The sequence below is a fragment of the Nothobranchius furzeri genome, chromosome 10 (assembly GCF_043380555.1).
Source record: "Nothobranchius furzeri strain GRZ-AD chromosome 10, NfurGRZ-RIMD1, whole genome shotgun sequence".
NCBI classification, from domain to species: Eukaryota; Metazoa; Chordata; class Actinopteri; order Cyprinodontiformes; family Nothobranchiidae; genus Nothobranchius; species Nothobranchius furzeri.
Genome location: NC_091750.1, coordinates 61,758,417 through 61,777,311, shown reverse-complemented (window position 1 = coordinate 61,777,311; position 18,895 = coordinate 61,758,417). Strand labels below are relative to the sequence as shown.

The 18,895-nt window shown below is 40.6% G+C and overlaps 1 protein-coding gene across 13 annotated transcripts in view; it reads left to right on the top strand.

Moving 5' to 3' along the window:
* Positions 1-18,895, top strand: part of nbeaa (neurobeachin a) — a 160,893-nt gene that overhangs the window by 71,598 nt on the left and 70,400 nt on the right. For all 13 annotated transcript variants that reach the window (XM_054730804.2, XM_054730803.2, XM_054730802.2 and 10 more), the window contains exons 9-13: positions 8,276-8,473; positions 12,657-12,790; positions 13,331-13,439; positions 16,464-16,616; positions 18,092-18,260. In XM_054730804.2, coding sequence (XP_054586779.1) covers positions 8,276-8,473; positions 12,657-12,790; positions 13,331-13,439; positions 16,464-16,616; positions 18,092-18,260 — 763 coding nt within the window. The remainder of the gene's footprint in view (positions 1-8,275; positions 8,474-12,656; positions 12,791-13,330; positions 13,440-16,463; positions 16,617-18,091; positions 18,261-18,895) is intronic.

The window sequence follows — 18,895 nt, the reverse complement described above, 5'->3', positions numbered from 1 at the left end:
TACCTTCAACTGAACCATGTTCATCGCTTTGGGCTTCCTGACAGGGTTGCGGAAGCGCTTTATAAATAAAGCTTTTATTGATTGATTGATTGATTGATGTGTTTCCCCTTAAAACATAAAACTGACCTGGATTTGATGGCCATTATCAAATTGGGGATGAAAGCCACAGAAAATCTCGTGAGGGTCACAAATTACCCTTGAGCCACATTTTGGGCACTCCTGCGTTGTGGAATGGAAACAACAAACAAATGCCTCTGTTGTTAAAATGAATTACCTGCTCTCAATTAGAATTTGTCATTTGCTTTTTTTTTGACACAAATGTAACTCCATACGACAGAATGCAAAAGCATCCCACCTTCTGCACAGATCTTTGCTTGGCCTTTTTATAAAAAGCTTTTTCAGATGAGGGTTGTTTTTCGAGTGCAGGATGTTTAGCACCCTAAACCCCAGAATCCACCTCTGCCTTTTGGCCTGGCTAACAGTGAAAAATGAGATTCTGGACTACCTTGGCAGCTGTCGACTTTCTTGTTTTGGCAGACTCGCCTCAAGCTTCTTACAGCTTGTTTATAGAGCTGTCAAGATTTCAGTGCCACGAGGCTGCATGAGCCTGAAGCTGATGCGGCTGCACCTCCTGGGAAAGAGAGCACCTTGAATTGGAAATGCCCGTTTGTTAGCAAGGGATCACAGGTGGACAAAGATATAAATGTTGCTTGGTATGCAGACCTTACGGATTAGACTTCCTGCCTGTTTTTTATTCTCATGCTGCTGTGAATTCTGATTCCTGACTGTCGCAGCCCTCGGCTTCCTGAGGCTGATGAGTGAGATGATTGCATCTCTGCATGGAGCAGAACGGCCTTCTCTGATGCCCAGAAGAGACCATTAAATGGCTCAGTTGTTTCAGAGCCGCAGGCCTCAGCGCTGTTACTGTAATGATGAGTGTGTAAGGTTTTTTTTCCTCCCTTTGGTCGTGTTAAAGGAGTATACCAGTGAGACTCAAGTTTGTGTCGCACATCTCCCTTGTTCTCTCGGCTTCACGTAGACAATGTGGGAATACGACGAGCTGCTTCGTAGTCCACGTTACGCATCCGCGTACACTTCAAAGTACACAGTGTGAATACTAATGCATGTGTGTGTGCACACAGAGCTGTACAGTATGTTGTCAGTGTTACGGCTCAATAATGAGCAGAGAGCAGACAGACGTTCGGCCTGCTCTGCTGAACAAGCCCCTCAGCACAGCGAGGAGGCTGGTGGTGCTCATGTATGAGGCGGCCTACGATGGCCGGCGCCGCGTAAGCCGAGTGTCTGCGTGTGCAGTTTAGCACCTCCATGCTCCACTAATGACAGGAGAGAATGGAGCGTAGCGTCTTGTTTTCCTGTGTGGGCTACAGCTGAAGGAAAGCTCTAATGCTGTTTCATCTTTTCCTCTCTGTGCGCGCGTGTGTGTGTGTGTGTGTGTGATCTATGTGTGTCAATCACGTGTTGTTGAATGCATTGCATTCTCCTTCAGACATCCCCGCTGCAGAGCAGCGCCACCAATCTGATCACAACTTAATGAAGTAATTCCTGTCCAGGTTTAAGCTCATCTGAATCCAAGAAGTTTGAGGAATTTCCTAAAAGGTGGATGAGGGATATCTGCTCACTGGAGCAAAGAAAAAGCATGAAATCTGAAATTATTGATCTCGTCTTTTATGAGAAAGGGCATTCCTCTCCGGAAGCAAGTGGGCTGAACTTCTCTGATTAAAGCGAGTTAAGATTTTGTCTTTTTATCCATTTTGGGGCAAATAGAAGTCAAACACAGATTCTAAAAGTTTCATTATGACTTTAAAAGACAAAAAAAGAAAAAAGTTTTACTGCCATTGTGAAGTAACATTTCTGAGTATAATTCATTAGTACTTACTATTATATGGTAGTAAGAAAGGCGTCAAGGACACATAACACACAGTCTAGACAAATAGCAACGTTTAAATAACCTTTAAAGATGTGGAACACTGAAACCCAATTTTTTTCAATTATTGTTTCTGACTGTAATCAATCTAACATGAAAGTAATCTACACCTATCACCTGCATTAGATTTTGATAGAAAATAGACGGTGAATATGTAGGAATTGAACATCCTGACAGATCTACGTCACACTGTCACTTAACATTCACTGACTCACCCATCTTGACTCACAACAGGGAAGGCTGCTGTTGGTTTAGCTTCCAGGAAACTGCAGATAACATCTCCGCTGGTAGAAACGAATCATTAGCATTAGCATCACTACCACACAGCAGAACTCCTTCAGACTGCTGCTGACAAACAAAAAAAAGTAAGACTCCGGATCCTGCCGTGATGAGGTCTCCTCAGATGTGGCATTCTGCTAGTTCCTGAAACAAGCATGTCTTAAGCTTGGTTTATGCTTGACGCGTCCGCAAGGTCCGCACGGCTTCGCGCGGCAAAGTTGCGTCATTTTAACAACCACACCCCTCCACCGCGCCTCCGCACGGCTCAAACTTTCCGCACCGTGCACCTAGGAAATTTTCTAACCACGCGGACGGTCGGACGCGGAAAAACAAGGCGGACTGGCAAGAACTAGTTATGGCAGAGGTTCGTAAATACAGACATTTGTATGATTCAGCTCTCAAAGATCACCGCGATCAACATGTTGTTAATAATTCTTGGAGAGAAATAGCTCGCACTGTCGGAAAAGACGAGGATGTTGTTAAAAAAATGCTGGAATGCCATGTTGTAAACAACAGTAATTTCTACTTCTAGTATGGTGTAGTGTTGGATGCATGCCGTAGAGCTCCATGCTGCCCCCTACAGTTTGGGAGAATATTGGCTCACCGCAGAGACAAGCTGCATGAACCATAAACGCTGCAAGTTGTGAAGCACGTTCCATCCGCGAGCCGCATCACCAAGCGGAAAGTAAATGCGTCAAGCATAAACCAAGCTTAAACTTTTTTTCTTGCAAGGCATTCATTCTCACTCGGGACCATTGCAAATGTATTCATTCAAAAAATGTCCCACACCTTAAAAAAAGGTTGTACCTAAAACAAAGATAAATGGTGTCTGGGTCGGAGGAGTTCACCAGCCCTTTTCCAAAGATGTTCATCAACATGCTGTTGGTAACTAATTAAATCACTTCCTGAACAGTCTCTGTTGAAAGAAATTGAATTAGACTCTTGCTGAATTGATAAGCTAACAGCTAGCCCAAGCAGTGCCATGACCTAAGCGTATTAAAACCGACAGCCTGGTTATTTAAGCAGATACATTAGGATTATTAAGAATTAACTGATAGATTTGACCTCTGAATGCATGGCTTCTATTTATATAAATTTACAATGTGAAAATCAGTCATTTCTATTTCTCTGAACTGAAGCTGTTCTTTAGAAATAATTTAATTAGTTTAAAGCGAAAAGAAAAACATGTGAAGGCATTTATACTTTATTTATGCATATATTAGGCTTTTATGTAGTTTATGTAAACTTAATTTGTCTGATGGTTGTTTAGTGTCAAAACTAAATAAACATGTTGAATAATCTCCAGATCTTAGACTGGATGTGTTTTCATGAAAAACATTTATTAGTGGAATAAACAAACTCATTTAGAGGCTTTATGTGTTTGTCAGAAGGCATTTATTTTGTAGAGGAGAAGATTGAGCTGACTAAATCAGAGGTGTGTGTGTGTATGTGTGTGTGCGTGCGTGCGCACGCGTGTGTGTGTATGCAGCTGTCAGGTGTGAGAAAAGCTCCTGTGAGCGTGTTGGAAACATATGTCTTTAATCTCAGCTGAATAAAACTTTACTTTTGTGAAATAAAAGTACAGTATTTCATGCTTCTCCTGTCTGTCAGAAACCTCCTGAAGTCTTTCATATTTTAAAATTTCACCTCAGTAATTCAGCATCACTGTAAATACGAGCTCCCTCTGGAGACCCATCTGCACATCTTTAATAATTGTAGCACAGCAAATGGCCTTACTCCGCAGAAAAAACGCATTTTAATAAGTGTATTAATTTTGCATTTAGGCCATTCATTTTTTTCCATGCAGAGGGCCTGCTAACCTTCCCTTTTAACCAGAGTCATTTATTCAGCATTTATGATTGATTGCACATCGCCATTGTTGTTAATAGATTAGCTCTTTTTGAACACATAAGCTTTCAACAGCAGCTCTTGTGATTCATCACCTTCTGAAGTGAGTAAATATTAATTAACCAAAGGTGTGTCTGGTACTCGTCTCTTATTTTGAAGCTTACTCAAGATGGCACGGATTACGATGAGGATGTAACATTTAAATCTTCTGAGGATGCGTATCTGGAGCCCGATCTGACATGAAAGATTTAGAGCGAGATCAGCCTGCAGGTCTCAGAGCGGCCTCGGGCTTTTCTGTGCAGTCAGGTTTTGCAAGGCAGCTGGAGACTGAGGGCCCCCGCCTGGAGCTGCTGCTGCTGCAACGGGGAGCAGAGTAACTCACCAGCTTTTTATCTATGGGGGCTTCATGCATGTTGCAGAACCAGTAGCGCCGCAGGATTTGCGAGCTTGCTTTGACAAATTAGAGCAAACCTACTGAATTAATTTTAGTTTATTTTGCAGGCGTTTATAGGGATGGGTACCTTTGACATTTGAATCGATCCAGTACTAATTCCCGGTACCTAGGAATCGATACCGGTACTTAATGGTACCAATTTTCGATACTTTTGAGTGTTTATTAGTTTAATTCTCTTTTATAATTAAATATAAATTTTTCTCAATATATAACAATATTTGATAAATATCATGATAAATAACATACAACTGTTTGTATTTTAACATCATCCTTGTAGTTTTATAAGCTGATAATTAAACTGAAGCAAACATCTTTACTGTGAACTAAATTTACTGTGTATCTTCATTCCTTTTGCCGTCTTTTTTCATTTGATTTTTCCTACTGGGAAGTTAGAATTTCCGAGGAGAAAGTGAACACACCATTAGTTGATAACAACGGTGGCAATGGAAGCTAACATATCAAGCTAACTTTATCTTAAACAGTTTATTTAGCTGCTGGAGCAGATTAAAACGATGATGCCTCACACTTAGATTGTTGTTACTGGTTTCATCTTCACCCAATCACCCGTCGCATTTAATAAAGTGAAGCCAAACTTTAGAGCGCGTTCATGTTCTTCTAGTCGGAAATTCGGAGTTCCGAGGAGAAAGCGAGCGCACCATTAGCGAAACGGAAGCTAACATATCAAGCTAACGTTGTCTTAAACATTTTATTTACCTACCGGAGCAGATTAAGATGAGGATGTCTCACTTAGATCGTTGTCACTAGTTTCATCATCACCCAGTTACCCATCACATTTAGGGAAGTGGACCCAAGCTTTAGCGTGCGTTCTTTCTACCATGCTGCTCTGTTTACAACACGCTCGCAGCGACCGATGACATAACGCTCTTGCGCATGCGCAGCTGTCTAGGCAAGCTCTCGTTATGAAGGACGGGTACCGAAACGAGGCACCGTTTGAAATGACGTGAATCTGTGCTCAGTCGGTACTATGGAATTCGGTCGGTACCTTAAAAAGTACCGAATTTTGTACCCATCCCTAGCGCGTTTATCTGGTGGTGATGGAACAATCTGTTTTCTCCGGTATACGTCCTGGACCGCGTTGTGGCCTATCATTTATGAAAACACTTTATTCTGTTTCAACCACTCTGTCATAATCTAAGGCTCATGTATCATAACGATGTCATATCATCGAGGATTACAACCTGGGTGTTTGTGACATTTTGAACAGTTTTTATTTTATTTGTAAAATTTGTTGAATTAATGTAGATATTGTTTTAAATTCACCAAACATAGCAGGGACTTATCACCACCTTTAAGTTGTGGTGTATTTTTTAGCACATTTTCCATCAAAGTTGGTTTTCTACTTTAACATTTTTTCTGTTCCATTAACCATGTGTTTTTTTTTTTTTTGTTGGATTGATTGCTGGAATCAGACTAACACAAAGTACAAAACCCGTTAACTGATGCTAGTATCTCACTATAATCTATAGATTGTTAAATGCTTCAATTTGTTATAAAATACACAAAGTTTCAGTCAGAACTGGAACACTTTGTCCCTTTTAGAGGAGACATGGAGGTCACGGGCCGATGGCTGAAATGTGCTGCCTAGTTTTTGAGACGATGTTCGTGGCTGATATCTAGATGCTTTCTGCCTTATCTCCGTGCTAAAATGTCACTAATAACAGCAGTGGATGCACAACGTTTCTGAACCTGAATCAGTTTATTACACCGAGTTTAACCAACTATTGAATTAAAGTTTTGTGATCCGTATCAAAATCAATTTCAATCAAACAAACTGACCAAGTATTAAATATAAGACGACGTGTGTAAATTTTGAGGAGACTCTCAAGTGTGTGTGTGTGTGTGTGTGTGTGTGTGTGTATTAGCAATGTCTCCCGGTCCGATTCCGAGTCATTCCGACTTATGGAGTCTTCTGATACCGAGTCCCTGTCTGATACTTTAGAAATGCAATAAGAAAAAAGGAGAACACACTTGAGCCTTTAAGTTATTTTTAATCATTACTGTGTTGCTTTCTTTCTATATTCATGCCATTTCTTTAGTTGTTCTTCCTTAAAACGTCACACGTTTAGGAAGTACATTAATAAGAAACGTGTTAATATTAAGAATATATGTAAGTAGCCTTGTCGCTTATATTTGAAATTGTTTACTCAGCGTGCGGCTGTCTTCAGTGTCAGGGATGGCACGGCACATGGTGGTCAGCGAGGGCGGAGCCGCTAACAAATACACACACACACACACACACACACACACACACACACACACACACACACACACACACACACACACGCGCTGCTGTAGATTTATAGCTGTAATCAAAAACGGTGTCTGGCGACAGCGCAAACATCTGTCTTTAGAAGAAAGGCTTTTAGAGCTTCTACTTGTGGTTTTAAAGACATGTTCGAGTCATTTAGAACAGAGAAAAGAGCTGCAGCGAACTCCGCTTCAGTCGCCATGTTTATGACAAACTCAGCATCGTGGTGAGTGACGTACGCTGCCCAGCGCTGATTGTCTCAGTTAGAGTTGTGGGGTTATTTGAATAGGAGAGTTCCCAGCCCCGTGGCTGGCTGGTCAGGCTAGCCCACAGATGTGCCTGACTTTAAATTGGCTCTACTAAAGGGGTGTACTGGCTGATGCAATATATACAAAAATGGTAAATATTGATCTAATATATTGTCCGACTGATATGTAAGTCTATTTCTATGTTCTAGTCACATTTTAGTCTCAAGGTGTCAGTTATGTCCCCATGATGTTTTCTTACATCCCTAGCTTTAATTCATTTAGGATATTTCCCAGGAAAGCATCAAAATCCCCAGAGCTCTCTACCAACATGAGGCTCTGACCTATGTGCAGAAGTAAAATCAGATCATTAACATTAGTAAAAGCATCAAAAACAGTCAAATTGTTGATGGAAAGTTTATCATTAGTTCCACATAACAGGAGTAAAATGGCTCATTCTGGTTTACTTTGGCAACGTTTGAGAATAAAATGTGTTCTGTGAAAAATTAGTGTTAATAGTAAATAAGAAAACATGTCAGTCAACCAAAGTTATGCTCGTGAGCACTTTTTAGTTCCATCTCAGAAAAAGGTGAATTTACCCTTTGATGCATGAATTATGAAATCTTCAAACATGAGTTTTTTTTACTTTTTTTTTTCATTCATCCTTTAGGTGTGAATGAAACAAATTTCAACAAATATTTTTAGTAACATTTAATAATATTCAAATAATTTATTACATGTCCACGTCAGTAGAAAGTGTGCATTGTGAACATGAAATAAGTTGGCTTGACTTACTGAAGTCCAAGTGGAGGGGCTCAAATGCAATAAAGTCTTCAACAGCTGTTCTTAATTGCAACAAAAAAAAAAAATCACAATTTTGAGTACCTGTCTACTGTAGTGACCGTTATGCATCAAAGGGTTAAATCAAACTCTGAATTAAAATAAACGCGTCCAACTTTAGCTCAAACACAAAGACATGAATCTGGATCCCTGAGTGCTGCTTTCCCACACATCCGCTCCCCCTCTCCGTCTCCCCTCCCCGGCTAATTGAATTAACGTCCGGGTTAGCACTGTGTTAATTAAGATAATGCTCTGTTGTTTATACACGGCTCCTGCTGCAATTACAGACTCCATTTTGGGTGTTGAACTTGCACACGCTCACGCTTCTCTAGTTTCCTGAACACTCGTCTGTCTCTCAGATCTTAAGATGTCTCTCCCTTCGCCTGTCTTTGCAGAGCACTTTCAAGTTCAAGTCTGAGAGCGACATCCACCTGGCCGAGCACCACAAGCAGGTGCTGTACGACGGGAAGCTGGCCAGCTCCATCTCCTTCACCTACAACGCCAAAGCGACGGATGCTCAGCTCTGTCTGGAGTCGTCGCCGAGGGAAAACCCCTCCATCTTTGTGCACTCGCCGCACGCGCTCATGTTACAGGTCAGTGCACCTGTAATCCTCTGGTTCCGGTATTCATCGTCAGCCTCTGAATCGCCACCTACGTCTCTTGATTTGTTCAGCAATGCTAAAATGAATGATTGAAGTGAAATGAGCACACTCGTCGGTTTGATTGCAGGCTGACTGACCCCCGCCTCTCGTGTATTTGTGAAAAATCTGTAGTATTCAAAGTGCTTTGAGTGCTGCAATATAGTGGTTTTCCATGAAATCTACAAAAATAGTGTAAAATTGAAAATGCGTGCATGAAAGCCATTTTACATTCATTCCCTAAACACCAATGAGCCTAAATCTTGTGAAGTTTCTGTTAAACTGAACAAAGTGTCTTTAAATGTAGGAGGTTCGGAGCGTGTTTTTGCTCTTTATACTCTGTGACTTGTTATCAATTTCGTCTTTAAGCTCAGTGTGAATAATCGAGCCATAATTAGGAAATAATGACTACGATTTCAATTGATGGCAACAAGTGAGTCACATTTCATTAGTTTCTTTTTTTTTTTTAGATCATGTTGGAATTTATTCAAGTTTTCAGTTTGGGCCAAGAAAATGAAAAGACTAGGTTTCTATTTACTGACAGAAAATTTTTTCTCAGCTTTGAATAAATGAAAATATTTCTGAATGAAAAAAAAATTCATTTAATTTTATGAAAAATACCAAAGAAATTAGCAATTTTCCACTAGAAATTATGCAGAATTTGCACTTTTTACATGTTTTAAATATGGCCTGGTTACATGGGAACAGGTTGCAACATTTAATGTCATTTAACTTTATTTGTAAAGCCCCTTCCTCGACCTGATCCATGCAACAGGTAACAACAATTAAAAATAATGCTTAATAAAAAGTTCACATTACATGAAGAAGAAGAAGAAGAAGAAGAAACCTTTTATGTAGAGCCTCTCAAGATAAAAATCACGAGGTGCTTCAATAATGTAAAAATGTAAAAATATAAAAAAGAATTTAGAAAATGGTTGAAAATATATTTAAAATGAGCACAAAATAGACAATTGTGATTAAAAAATGTTAAGAAAGAGAGAGAGTGAATAGGAAAGAGGGAAATCAGTGGATCCTGAGGAAGGTGGAATAGGTGGGGAGAGCAGAATAAAGAGAGAGAGGAGAAGAAAGTCATACAAAAGCCAGCTTGAGTTTTCAGCTGCTTTTTAAAGGAGACCTCTGAGTCCACTGATCTCAGGCTCAGGGAGAGAGTGTTCCAGAGTCTGGGGGCCACAGCAGCAAATGATCTATCACCTTTGGTCTTTAGCCTGGTGCTGCACAACCAGTAGGCTTTGATCACTGGACCTCAGGGACCTGCTGGGGGTGTAGGGACTAAGAAGATCACCAATGTAAGATGGTGCTTGTCCATGTAAGGCCCTATAGACCAGAACCAGGATCTTGAAATGAACCCTGAAGTTGACTGGCAGCCAGTGAAGCTGGAGGAGAAGCGGGGTGATGTGGGTGTGTTTGGAGGACTTGGTCAGAAGCCGAGCACAGGCATTCTGAACCACCTGTAGACGTTTCAGGGAGGTTCTGCTCAGACACGTGAAAAGAGTTACAGTAGTCTAAGCGTGAGGAGATGAAGGTGTGGAGAACTGTCTCAAGTTCAGAGTGCAGAGAGCAGGACAATGAAGCCACGCTACAATATCAGCTGTTGGAACACCATGATATAAAAATGTATATTAAAATGGGTCTTTAAAAACAGCAAGGAAGGTGACTGGTGCACGGTTAAAGGCAGTTCATTCCATAGCATTGGAGCCAACACAAAGAACGCACAATCCCCCCGTGACTTGTACTTTTAACATGGAACTACCAACAGTTCCCTATCAGCCAAGCAGAAGGCTCTTGATGGAGCTTGCATGTTCAAAAGGCTAGCCAAGTAAGAAGGAGCAGTTCCCTGAAGAATACACCAGAGTTGGCACCCTAAAATTTGCCCTGAAGTGCACGTAGAACCAGTGCAGAGTGTCCAGCACAGGAGTAATATGCTCCCTGCATATTGTGCCTGTCAAAAACCTAGCAGCCAAGTTTTGGGCTGATTGTAGTCGTTCCACTGCACCCTGACTTAGGCCGGCATACAACGCATTACAGTAGTTCATTCAGGATATGACCAAAGCATCAGTGACAGACTCCAGATGAACTCTCGATAGCATGGGCTTAACTCTAACCAAGCGGCATAGGTTAAAAAAGCACAACAGCACAACGTAGTTAATCTGCATGTCAAATTTGAGGCTGGAATCATTTTTCACACTGAAAGCACCTAAAGCGTAGGGTACACAGGAGGCAGACTCACAGTGCCGTCATTTTAAATAATAGCCATCATAGTTAATGAGTCGATACATGGGGAGCGCCGCACCGTGTTCCAGAAGCGCCGCGGCGAGGCACTGAAGATAGAAGCCAGTTCTATCTCAAGCATTGCAGCTGTTTACAACATTGTGAAGTACTTTACAACAGACATTACGACGCGGAACGGCTTAACGGCACAAACCCAACCGCTGGCACAAACTCAGCTGCAGTTTTGATAACTTTATAGTGCTTTACAGTGCTATTAAAAAAATAGCATACTTACCCATTTTTAAGGAATTTGAGTCTCACAAAACACAACAGCAAGTCTGATGACGTATAAACAATAGAGTAACTTCCCACATCCTGTTCTCAAGTCCTGCGTGATGTTGTGACTATAATGCGACTTTCCAAGAAGCGCTCAGCGACGCGGCGCGTCCTTTGTGACCACTTGACTTCTCAATATCGTGGGCGCGACGCTGTGCCTCTGGAGTGCCCCAGGCTTAACATCCATGTAAATTTCAAGTTTGTTTGCGTTCACAATTCCCTCCCAAAGTTGTTTTACATTTCTTGTACTGAGTCTTTGAAACTAAACTGAGACTGGTTGCAGATGGGTTCCTTATCCCTGCAAACACATGCACCAACATGAATACTTGAGCCAATGTCGATATTAGATTTTATTAGTCAATAATCAATATTTACCGACATTATGTATACCTGTCCTTACACTTTTGTCAACGTGTATAAACGAACACATCACATACTTTTGGCCCATTTCCACTTTATGAACTTCCCACAATGCTTTAATTTACGCTGCTTCGTGTTCTCCTGCAGATCGCCATTAAAATGGCGATTCTTCTGGCCATTTATTACGTCAACACAGCTGATCTCTCCTTCCCCTGAATGGATTCAATTGCACTGATTGGTGACATCACTCACTTCGAAACAATCACGATATGCTGACGTCTTAATAGGGCTGATTTTGTATGGCTGAGAGGACTGAGCCCTTGAATGTGTATGAATTCACCTTGGAATGAAAGGCTGTCCACTAAAACACCACTTATAAAAACGATCTCAGTAATTAACAAAACGCAGATTTATCAGCTGAAAATGTGGAAACTTTACAAAAGTCAAGTTTGTTGCAGTAAAATTGCAACACTTTACAATAAAGATCCCATTATTAGCATTACGTAGTGCATTAGTAAGCATTAAAAATCAAAGGATCCCTTTATTAATGTTCCAAATATTGTTAATTATTAAGTGTCCTTAGGTCAAAGGGCCGGGGAGGTGTTTGCTTAGTATTGCATTACCTAAAGGAATCCAGCTTTGGCTTGCTTTTAACATCCCCTAGGGTCCGTTAGTGAAACCAAAAGTGAAACTCTTCTCCTCGTTGTGCATTCGTCTTTAATCTAACTAACAGCCTTCATTAGTTTCCATAGGAGCAGTTCATGATCTAAAACATACAGGAAATGTATTGAGGGCAGACTCCAGCACCAGACATTTCAGCTTCACTCCATGAAGTCCAACAGGGACTGGGCTGCTACTCTGAAGTTGCAAGTGCAGTATTGTGGCCACAGAGAGCGGTGGGGGTCTGAGTGACATTTCACTAGCCCAGTAAAGGGCTCCAGAAAATGATTTAATAATTATAAAATTTTGCATAGTATGCCTTTAATAGCATTACTATTACCAGTTGTTATTACTGTATTGAATTTTTTTATTAACGCTTAATAATGCACTAAGTAACGTTAATAAATTGACTCTTATTGTGAAGTGTTACCAGTTTCTCTAAACTGGTGAAAATTAATTTTTCCTTCTTCCTTGATTTTATTTTAGTATTTCATTGCTTTATATTCTTTTTTATCTGTTCACTCAGCGCTAATGCGTCTTTATGAACCCACAGGATGTGAAGGCCATTGTGACCCACTCCATCCACAGTGCCATTCACTCTATAGGAGGGATCCAGGTCCTGTTCCCGCTGTTTGCTCAGCTGGACTACAAACAGCTCAATGACAGCAGTGTGGACACTACCGTCTGGTGAGTGACAGGAAAAAAGGATTTTACTGAAATACAGAAAAGAGAAAGAGCCTGGAAACAAAATGCGGGTATAAAAAATATGTGCAAGTCATTATGAAAATGTCAATCTGCTTCCTCATAACCTTAATCTGAAAGACCGACATGTGACTGCGGTAGCAGGGAATGTGTGTGAAAGGTAGTTTTTCCTGGAGTGAGCAGTTGTTTTTTTTAAAAAAAAATCTGTTCTCCTGCAGCTGCAAGATCACCCTGATACCCTGATACCAATACATCATATGTGGCCATAATGCAGTTACTTATCAGGCAGCATCTTCCCATCATGTCAACTACTGACAGATTATTTATGAAACATCATCAGGAGGATGAAGATAAGAGAGACAGAAATACAGCTGCGTATTAAAAAAATAAATGACGGGGAATGTGGATGTGAGGAGTTGTGAAGGGAACATCCTGCCTCCTAACTCACATTCTGCAGTTCAGATGAAAACAAGTCTATCAATGATTCCAGTATTAGTGAAATGTGTGTGACTTTGTGTGATGCAGCGCGACCTTGCTGGCATTCCTGGTGGAGCTGTTGAAAAGCTCAGTGGCCATGCAGGAGCAGATGTTGGGTGGGAAAGGCTTCCTGGTGATTGGGTACCTGCTGGAGAAGGTCAGTGCAGACGCCGTTCACCACACAAGGCTATTTGTTGGTTGTTGGGTGGGTGAGCGTAAATTCCATGAGGATGTTCGAGGCTCTTAAGACCTTCATTTTTATCATCTCTGTAATGATCTGCTACACGGACTAATATTATTTGTTTAAAACAAATTTTATTCAAGCAAGTAAATGTTGGAAATGTGAAAAATCCATATAAAAAAATACAAAATATTAGTTTTATCTTTAAAAGTTATAATTTAGAATTTTTTCTGCTGTGGGAAGAAACAGAACATATTAAAAAAGTAGATTTAGGAAGGAAAAAAGTCTTTAAAATAAACGCGTAAGGAAAATCATTCAGGTGCAGAACTGATTTGCACGGACTGTGATCTCTACAAACTTTCCGAAGAAAGAAAGTTGTTGCTAAAAATGAGAAACCTGTTGCTTTGGGTCTGAAGAGTTCTGATCCGTCATATCTGAGAAGGTCCTGGTTAACGGTGAAGGAAATGGAAGAACTTCTTTTCTACCCTTTTACATAAAAATCAATAATAATAAAACAGTTTTCCTTTGCTTTTGTATTTGTTCAAGACAATTAAAGAAATAATATAAGGTAACATTAATAATGATAATTAAGGATGCACCGATATGAAAATGTGGCCCGATATCGATACCCGATATTAATAATACTATTACAGCCGTTAACATATTGATACCCGATATTAATAATACTATTACAGCCGATAACGTATATTTACAGATATTATGATTATATATAACTATGCATGTATATAATTACGAACACATATTTATTTGTTTAGATACACACACAACTAGACAGAAATAAAAATTGGTTCATATCGGCCCAGTTTTACTAATTGGACTGATACGATATGTTAACATCATCGATGTTGACGCTGATTAGTTGTTCATCCCTAAATAATTTAGAGATTAAGCTACAATCTGGAGTTTTCTCTTGTTTCCGGTGTTATGTACGATTTTTTTTTTTTAGAAATCTGTGAAAGTGAGAGTCTGTATTAGACTTGCGTGGTGTCCAAATGTTAATATCGTCCAACTTCCTCCACATTTTACCACGGTGTACGGTATTACTGGGACTGATTAAAAAATGATGACGTAAGCCTCAGTTGGAGTTAGCAAACTGTTGGTTTGGTCATTCACTGTTCAGAAACTGAATAACGAACACTGTGACGTTGGGGTCTGCATCTTTCGCAGTCGTCTTTTGTTTGTCCAAATTACCTCATCAAGTTTGCCTCGAACCCGAAAAACTCCCAAACTGCAGAAGTTGGTTTCTATATAAACATCAAGTCAGCTGGTGTGCGAGCTGCCAATTTCCTCCCCGTCTCACTCGGTGCATCTCTTCTGCGCGGTCACGTGATGACATCACATTCATAAACGTTATAGAACGTCTCTGAAATTTAGACAAAACAATTGAAACTATTAAAGTAAAACAGAAAATTCAACCACACATCTGTTTTATACATGAACTTGTATTTATTTCTCTTTTTTTTACTTATTTCACTTATTCAATCCTTGTTTCCTTTGTGCACCGTTTTTTTCATGACTGTATTGGAACTGACACAGTTGCTATTTTTAACAGCTGATGTATACGGCGTTACCGTAATACCGCCCAAGCCTACCCTGTACTGTGATATTATGTAGGCAATACATAAATTTTTTCTTGTGAAGCTTGCCCCCCGTCCCGTAGAGACCTGTGAAATTTGAATTGGCTGGTGTTAAGCATTAGCCAATAGCCTTAGACATCCTGTTACATACAGATGTCAGTCACAGAGCATGTGCAAGCGTTTGCAGAAATAACTAGACAGATATAGGGTTGGTGGCATTTCTCCTGGAAAAGTAAGTAAAATATTTGGTAACGCTTCCTTTTACAGTCCCTAATTACTAAGTACTTATTATGTAATTACATAATAAGTTATAGTGTATTATTGTGTAATTAAGGTGTATAATTGTAAAAAAGTGTAATTAGTGTTTAAAGCAGTATTTGCTCAGAATGATTAATAAAATTAAAACTAGAAGTGAACCTGTGTTACATGGTAATAACTGTTTAAGAACTCAGAAACATTAATACACTTTAACTTACTATGTAATTACCATGTAAGTTCTTAGTAATTAGGGGACTGTAAAAGGAAGCGTTACCAAATATTTATATCTAAACAAACACCATAATGTGATAATAACACTTGTAAAAAAAGAATGTTTTAGCTGTCCAGGTTCACCAATGAGGGGCCTTGCTTTTGACGTACATATGGAGAGATGAGAACGGCTTAAGCCTGGGGCACACCAGAGGCGGCTGCCCGGCGTCGCGTCGCAATATTGAGAAGTCAAATGGTCACACAGGAAGTGCCGCGACGCTGAGCGCTTCTTAGTAAGCCGCGTGATAGTCACAACGTCACGCAGGACTTGAATAGAAAGTGGGAACTGACGTTTATATGTGATCAGACCTACCGTCATTATTTATGAGACTCGAATTCATTAAAAATTGTAAGTATGCTGTTTTTTTTTAAATATTTTCATATCAATAGTACTTTGGAGTCATCAAGACTGCAGTTGAGTTTGTGCCATAAAGCCGTTCTGCATCATAATGTCTGTTATAAAGTACTCCACAATGTCGTAAGCAGCGACGTTGCTTAAGATAGAACTGGTGCCTATCATCAGCGCCTCGGTGCAGCGCTCCCCGTGTGCCAACTCTCATGAACTATAATGGCTTCTATCTAAAATGATGGTGCGGCGTGTCCGTCTCTGGTGTGCCCCAGGCTTTAACGTCGGATAAAAAAAACTGTATAGTAGCTTTAAGTCGGTTCTTCATTAAGGTATTTGGACTAAATTTGCTCCACTGAATGATGGACCAGAACTTCAAAGGTTTAAAATGAGTTGAATTGTAAATAGTCAGTGTTTTTCTGGAATATTTGATTGTTTCCTTGTTTGTCCTCAAATAAAAACAAACAGGGTGAGCTTGTCTTCTCGGTCAGGTCAGGTTACAGCTTCTGTTTGCCGTTCTTTGTGCAGTCCACACGGGTCCACATCACCAGGGCGGTCCTTGAGCAGTTCCTGTCATTTGCCAAGTACCTGGATGGTTTACCTCATGGAGCTCCTCTTCTCAAGCAGCTCTGTGACCACATACTCTTCAACGCTGCCATCTGGATTCACACTCCCGCCAAGGTCTGGCTCAGTTTGTGCATCTTCTGCAAACATTCTTGTGTGTGCTGTGTTACCGCAGAATGTAAAGAATAACTGTATAGGTGGGCAGTGGGCTTTATTATTGTTGTCCTCATTTGGACTGGACGCATGAATAAGGCAGGACTGACATCTCGGCGGCGGTTACCCTTTACAATAATTTAATAAATGAGGTTGGAAGACATGCGGGTAGGAAGCTGGCTCTTTGTCCTTGTCGACGATAGAACATGCGAGAAGGAAAAGGCAAAGTGACATTTGAAAATAACCCAGAAGGGGAGAGAGCGGGAGAGAGATGTAGCTCTTCTTCGCTTCTCATTCTGGGTCTCAGTGTTCGCGGCATTCCCATGGGGCCCATCCACTCAAGCACCACAACTTTAAAAACTTCCATGATCCCGACGCAGCACCGCCTCTCTTTGAGGCAATTTCAAGCAAATACTGAGGAGAAAATAAATAAACGCCTAATGCTGAAGAGTAAACAGTTTGCTAAAACACAATCTGACACTTTGTTGTCAACACAGAGCAAATTAAAGTAATTTAGACTAAGCGATTGCCCATTGTTTGTGTTTTTTTTTTTTTTACCTTCAGCTGATTTAGCGGAAAACGACGGTGGGTTGTTGGCAAACGTGATCACTGTTGGGCAGGGTAATGATGAGAACAAAGCAGGCGTAATAAATGCTCCAACCATCAACAAACACAGAGAAAACACTCTTTTATTCCTTTAATCATACCCCTGTTCTCTCCTGTGTCCCACTGAGGTTTAATGTTTTTTACTTCTGAAGGTGTTATCACCATTACGCTCATTACTGCCAATATTAACTCTGGTCACATTCAGAACTTAATGACATTCTTGAGGAAATCACACCTGAATTGTATTTTTCATGGTCTCCCCCCACTTGTGGCCACCGCACACCTCTTAGATCCAAAACACACTCTTTTGCAACCCGCTGTTGCAGCAATGCAGCCAGACTGCTTTGCCAGGATCAAAGCGTATCGGACTTTTGTTCCGCTGGACAGAATTGCATTGGAGAAGGGGGGGAAAACAGCTCAGTGGGTGAAATGTGATGTAAATGAAGGCCTTTTAAGTGTGCTCTCAAACCTAGATGAGCTGTGTGATGTGATACGATCAGACCGCAGCCTTTTGTTAATTTCATCCGCTTAAATAGAGCTACCTCGTTAAGGCTGCTCCTTTGCGTGGTGGTCACTGTAATGAGCTCAGAGAGTTGCGATCAACGAGGAGCGTCGTTGGGAAGAATATTAGAACGGAAGGAGTGAACAGGAAGATGGAAGGAGAAAATGAGCATTGGGAGGGGATTTCTTCACATGTCAAGAATTGAGAGAGGCTCATCAGATGAGGCTGAAACCTTTCTCGGTCATCATAGTAGATAGCTATTCCGCTTTTTTTTTTCTTGTAATAGTCGTAGGTATTGATGTTTGCGTAATTGTATTGCGTGTCTTTCCAGGTCCAACTTTCCCTCTACACATATTTATCATCCGAGTTCATTGGCACCGCCACCATATACAACACCATCCGGCGTGTCGGCACCGTCCTGCAGCTCATGCACACCCTGAAGTACTACTACTGGGCCATAAACCCTTTGGAGTGCAGTGGGATCTCCCCGAAAGGTCTTGGTATGTCCACTCTTAGACGTTATCGCTGTGTTTCCTCTGTAGGAAGTCTGGGACATTTCTGGGAGGGGGGAAGGTGACAGGGAAAATATAAGACCTTGGTCCTCTCATCCGTTTTGTGGAAATCCATCAAGCCGTTTAGCTGATATAAACTTTTTTGGTAAATCTGAAAATAAGTTAACCTGTTTAACCCTAACGCCCCCACCTCTACAGTTTCATGTCCCAAACATCTACAACGTCCACATTCTCCAAACACAACTAAAACCACAATCAAACAGCCCAGATGGGAAAAAAGGCCATTTTAAATCATAATAAAATAAATTAAGATACAATGATATTTGAACTTTATTTTAGAAGAGCATCTGACCTTCACTGGTGTCTGCTGGAAAAAAATAAACCTAGAACAAATTTAGCTGAGGACCCCTGGAATAAATAAAACAACTGACTAAATTTCCTAAATGGAATTTGAACTCACAACCTCCATCTGATCAGCACTGTCACACAGGGCAGCTCTTCTAAAATAAAATTCAAGTATTACTTTATCTTAATGTATCAAAACCCAAAAATTGCTTTGTTTACCATCTAAACTGTTTTGATTGTAGCTGTGCTCGGGGAATGCAAACAATCACTGACACTTG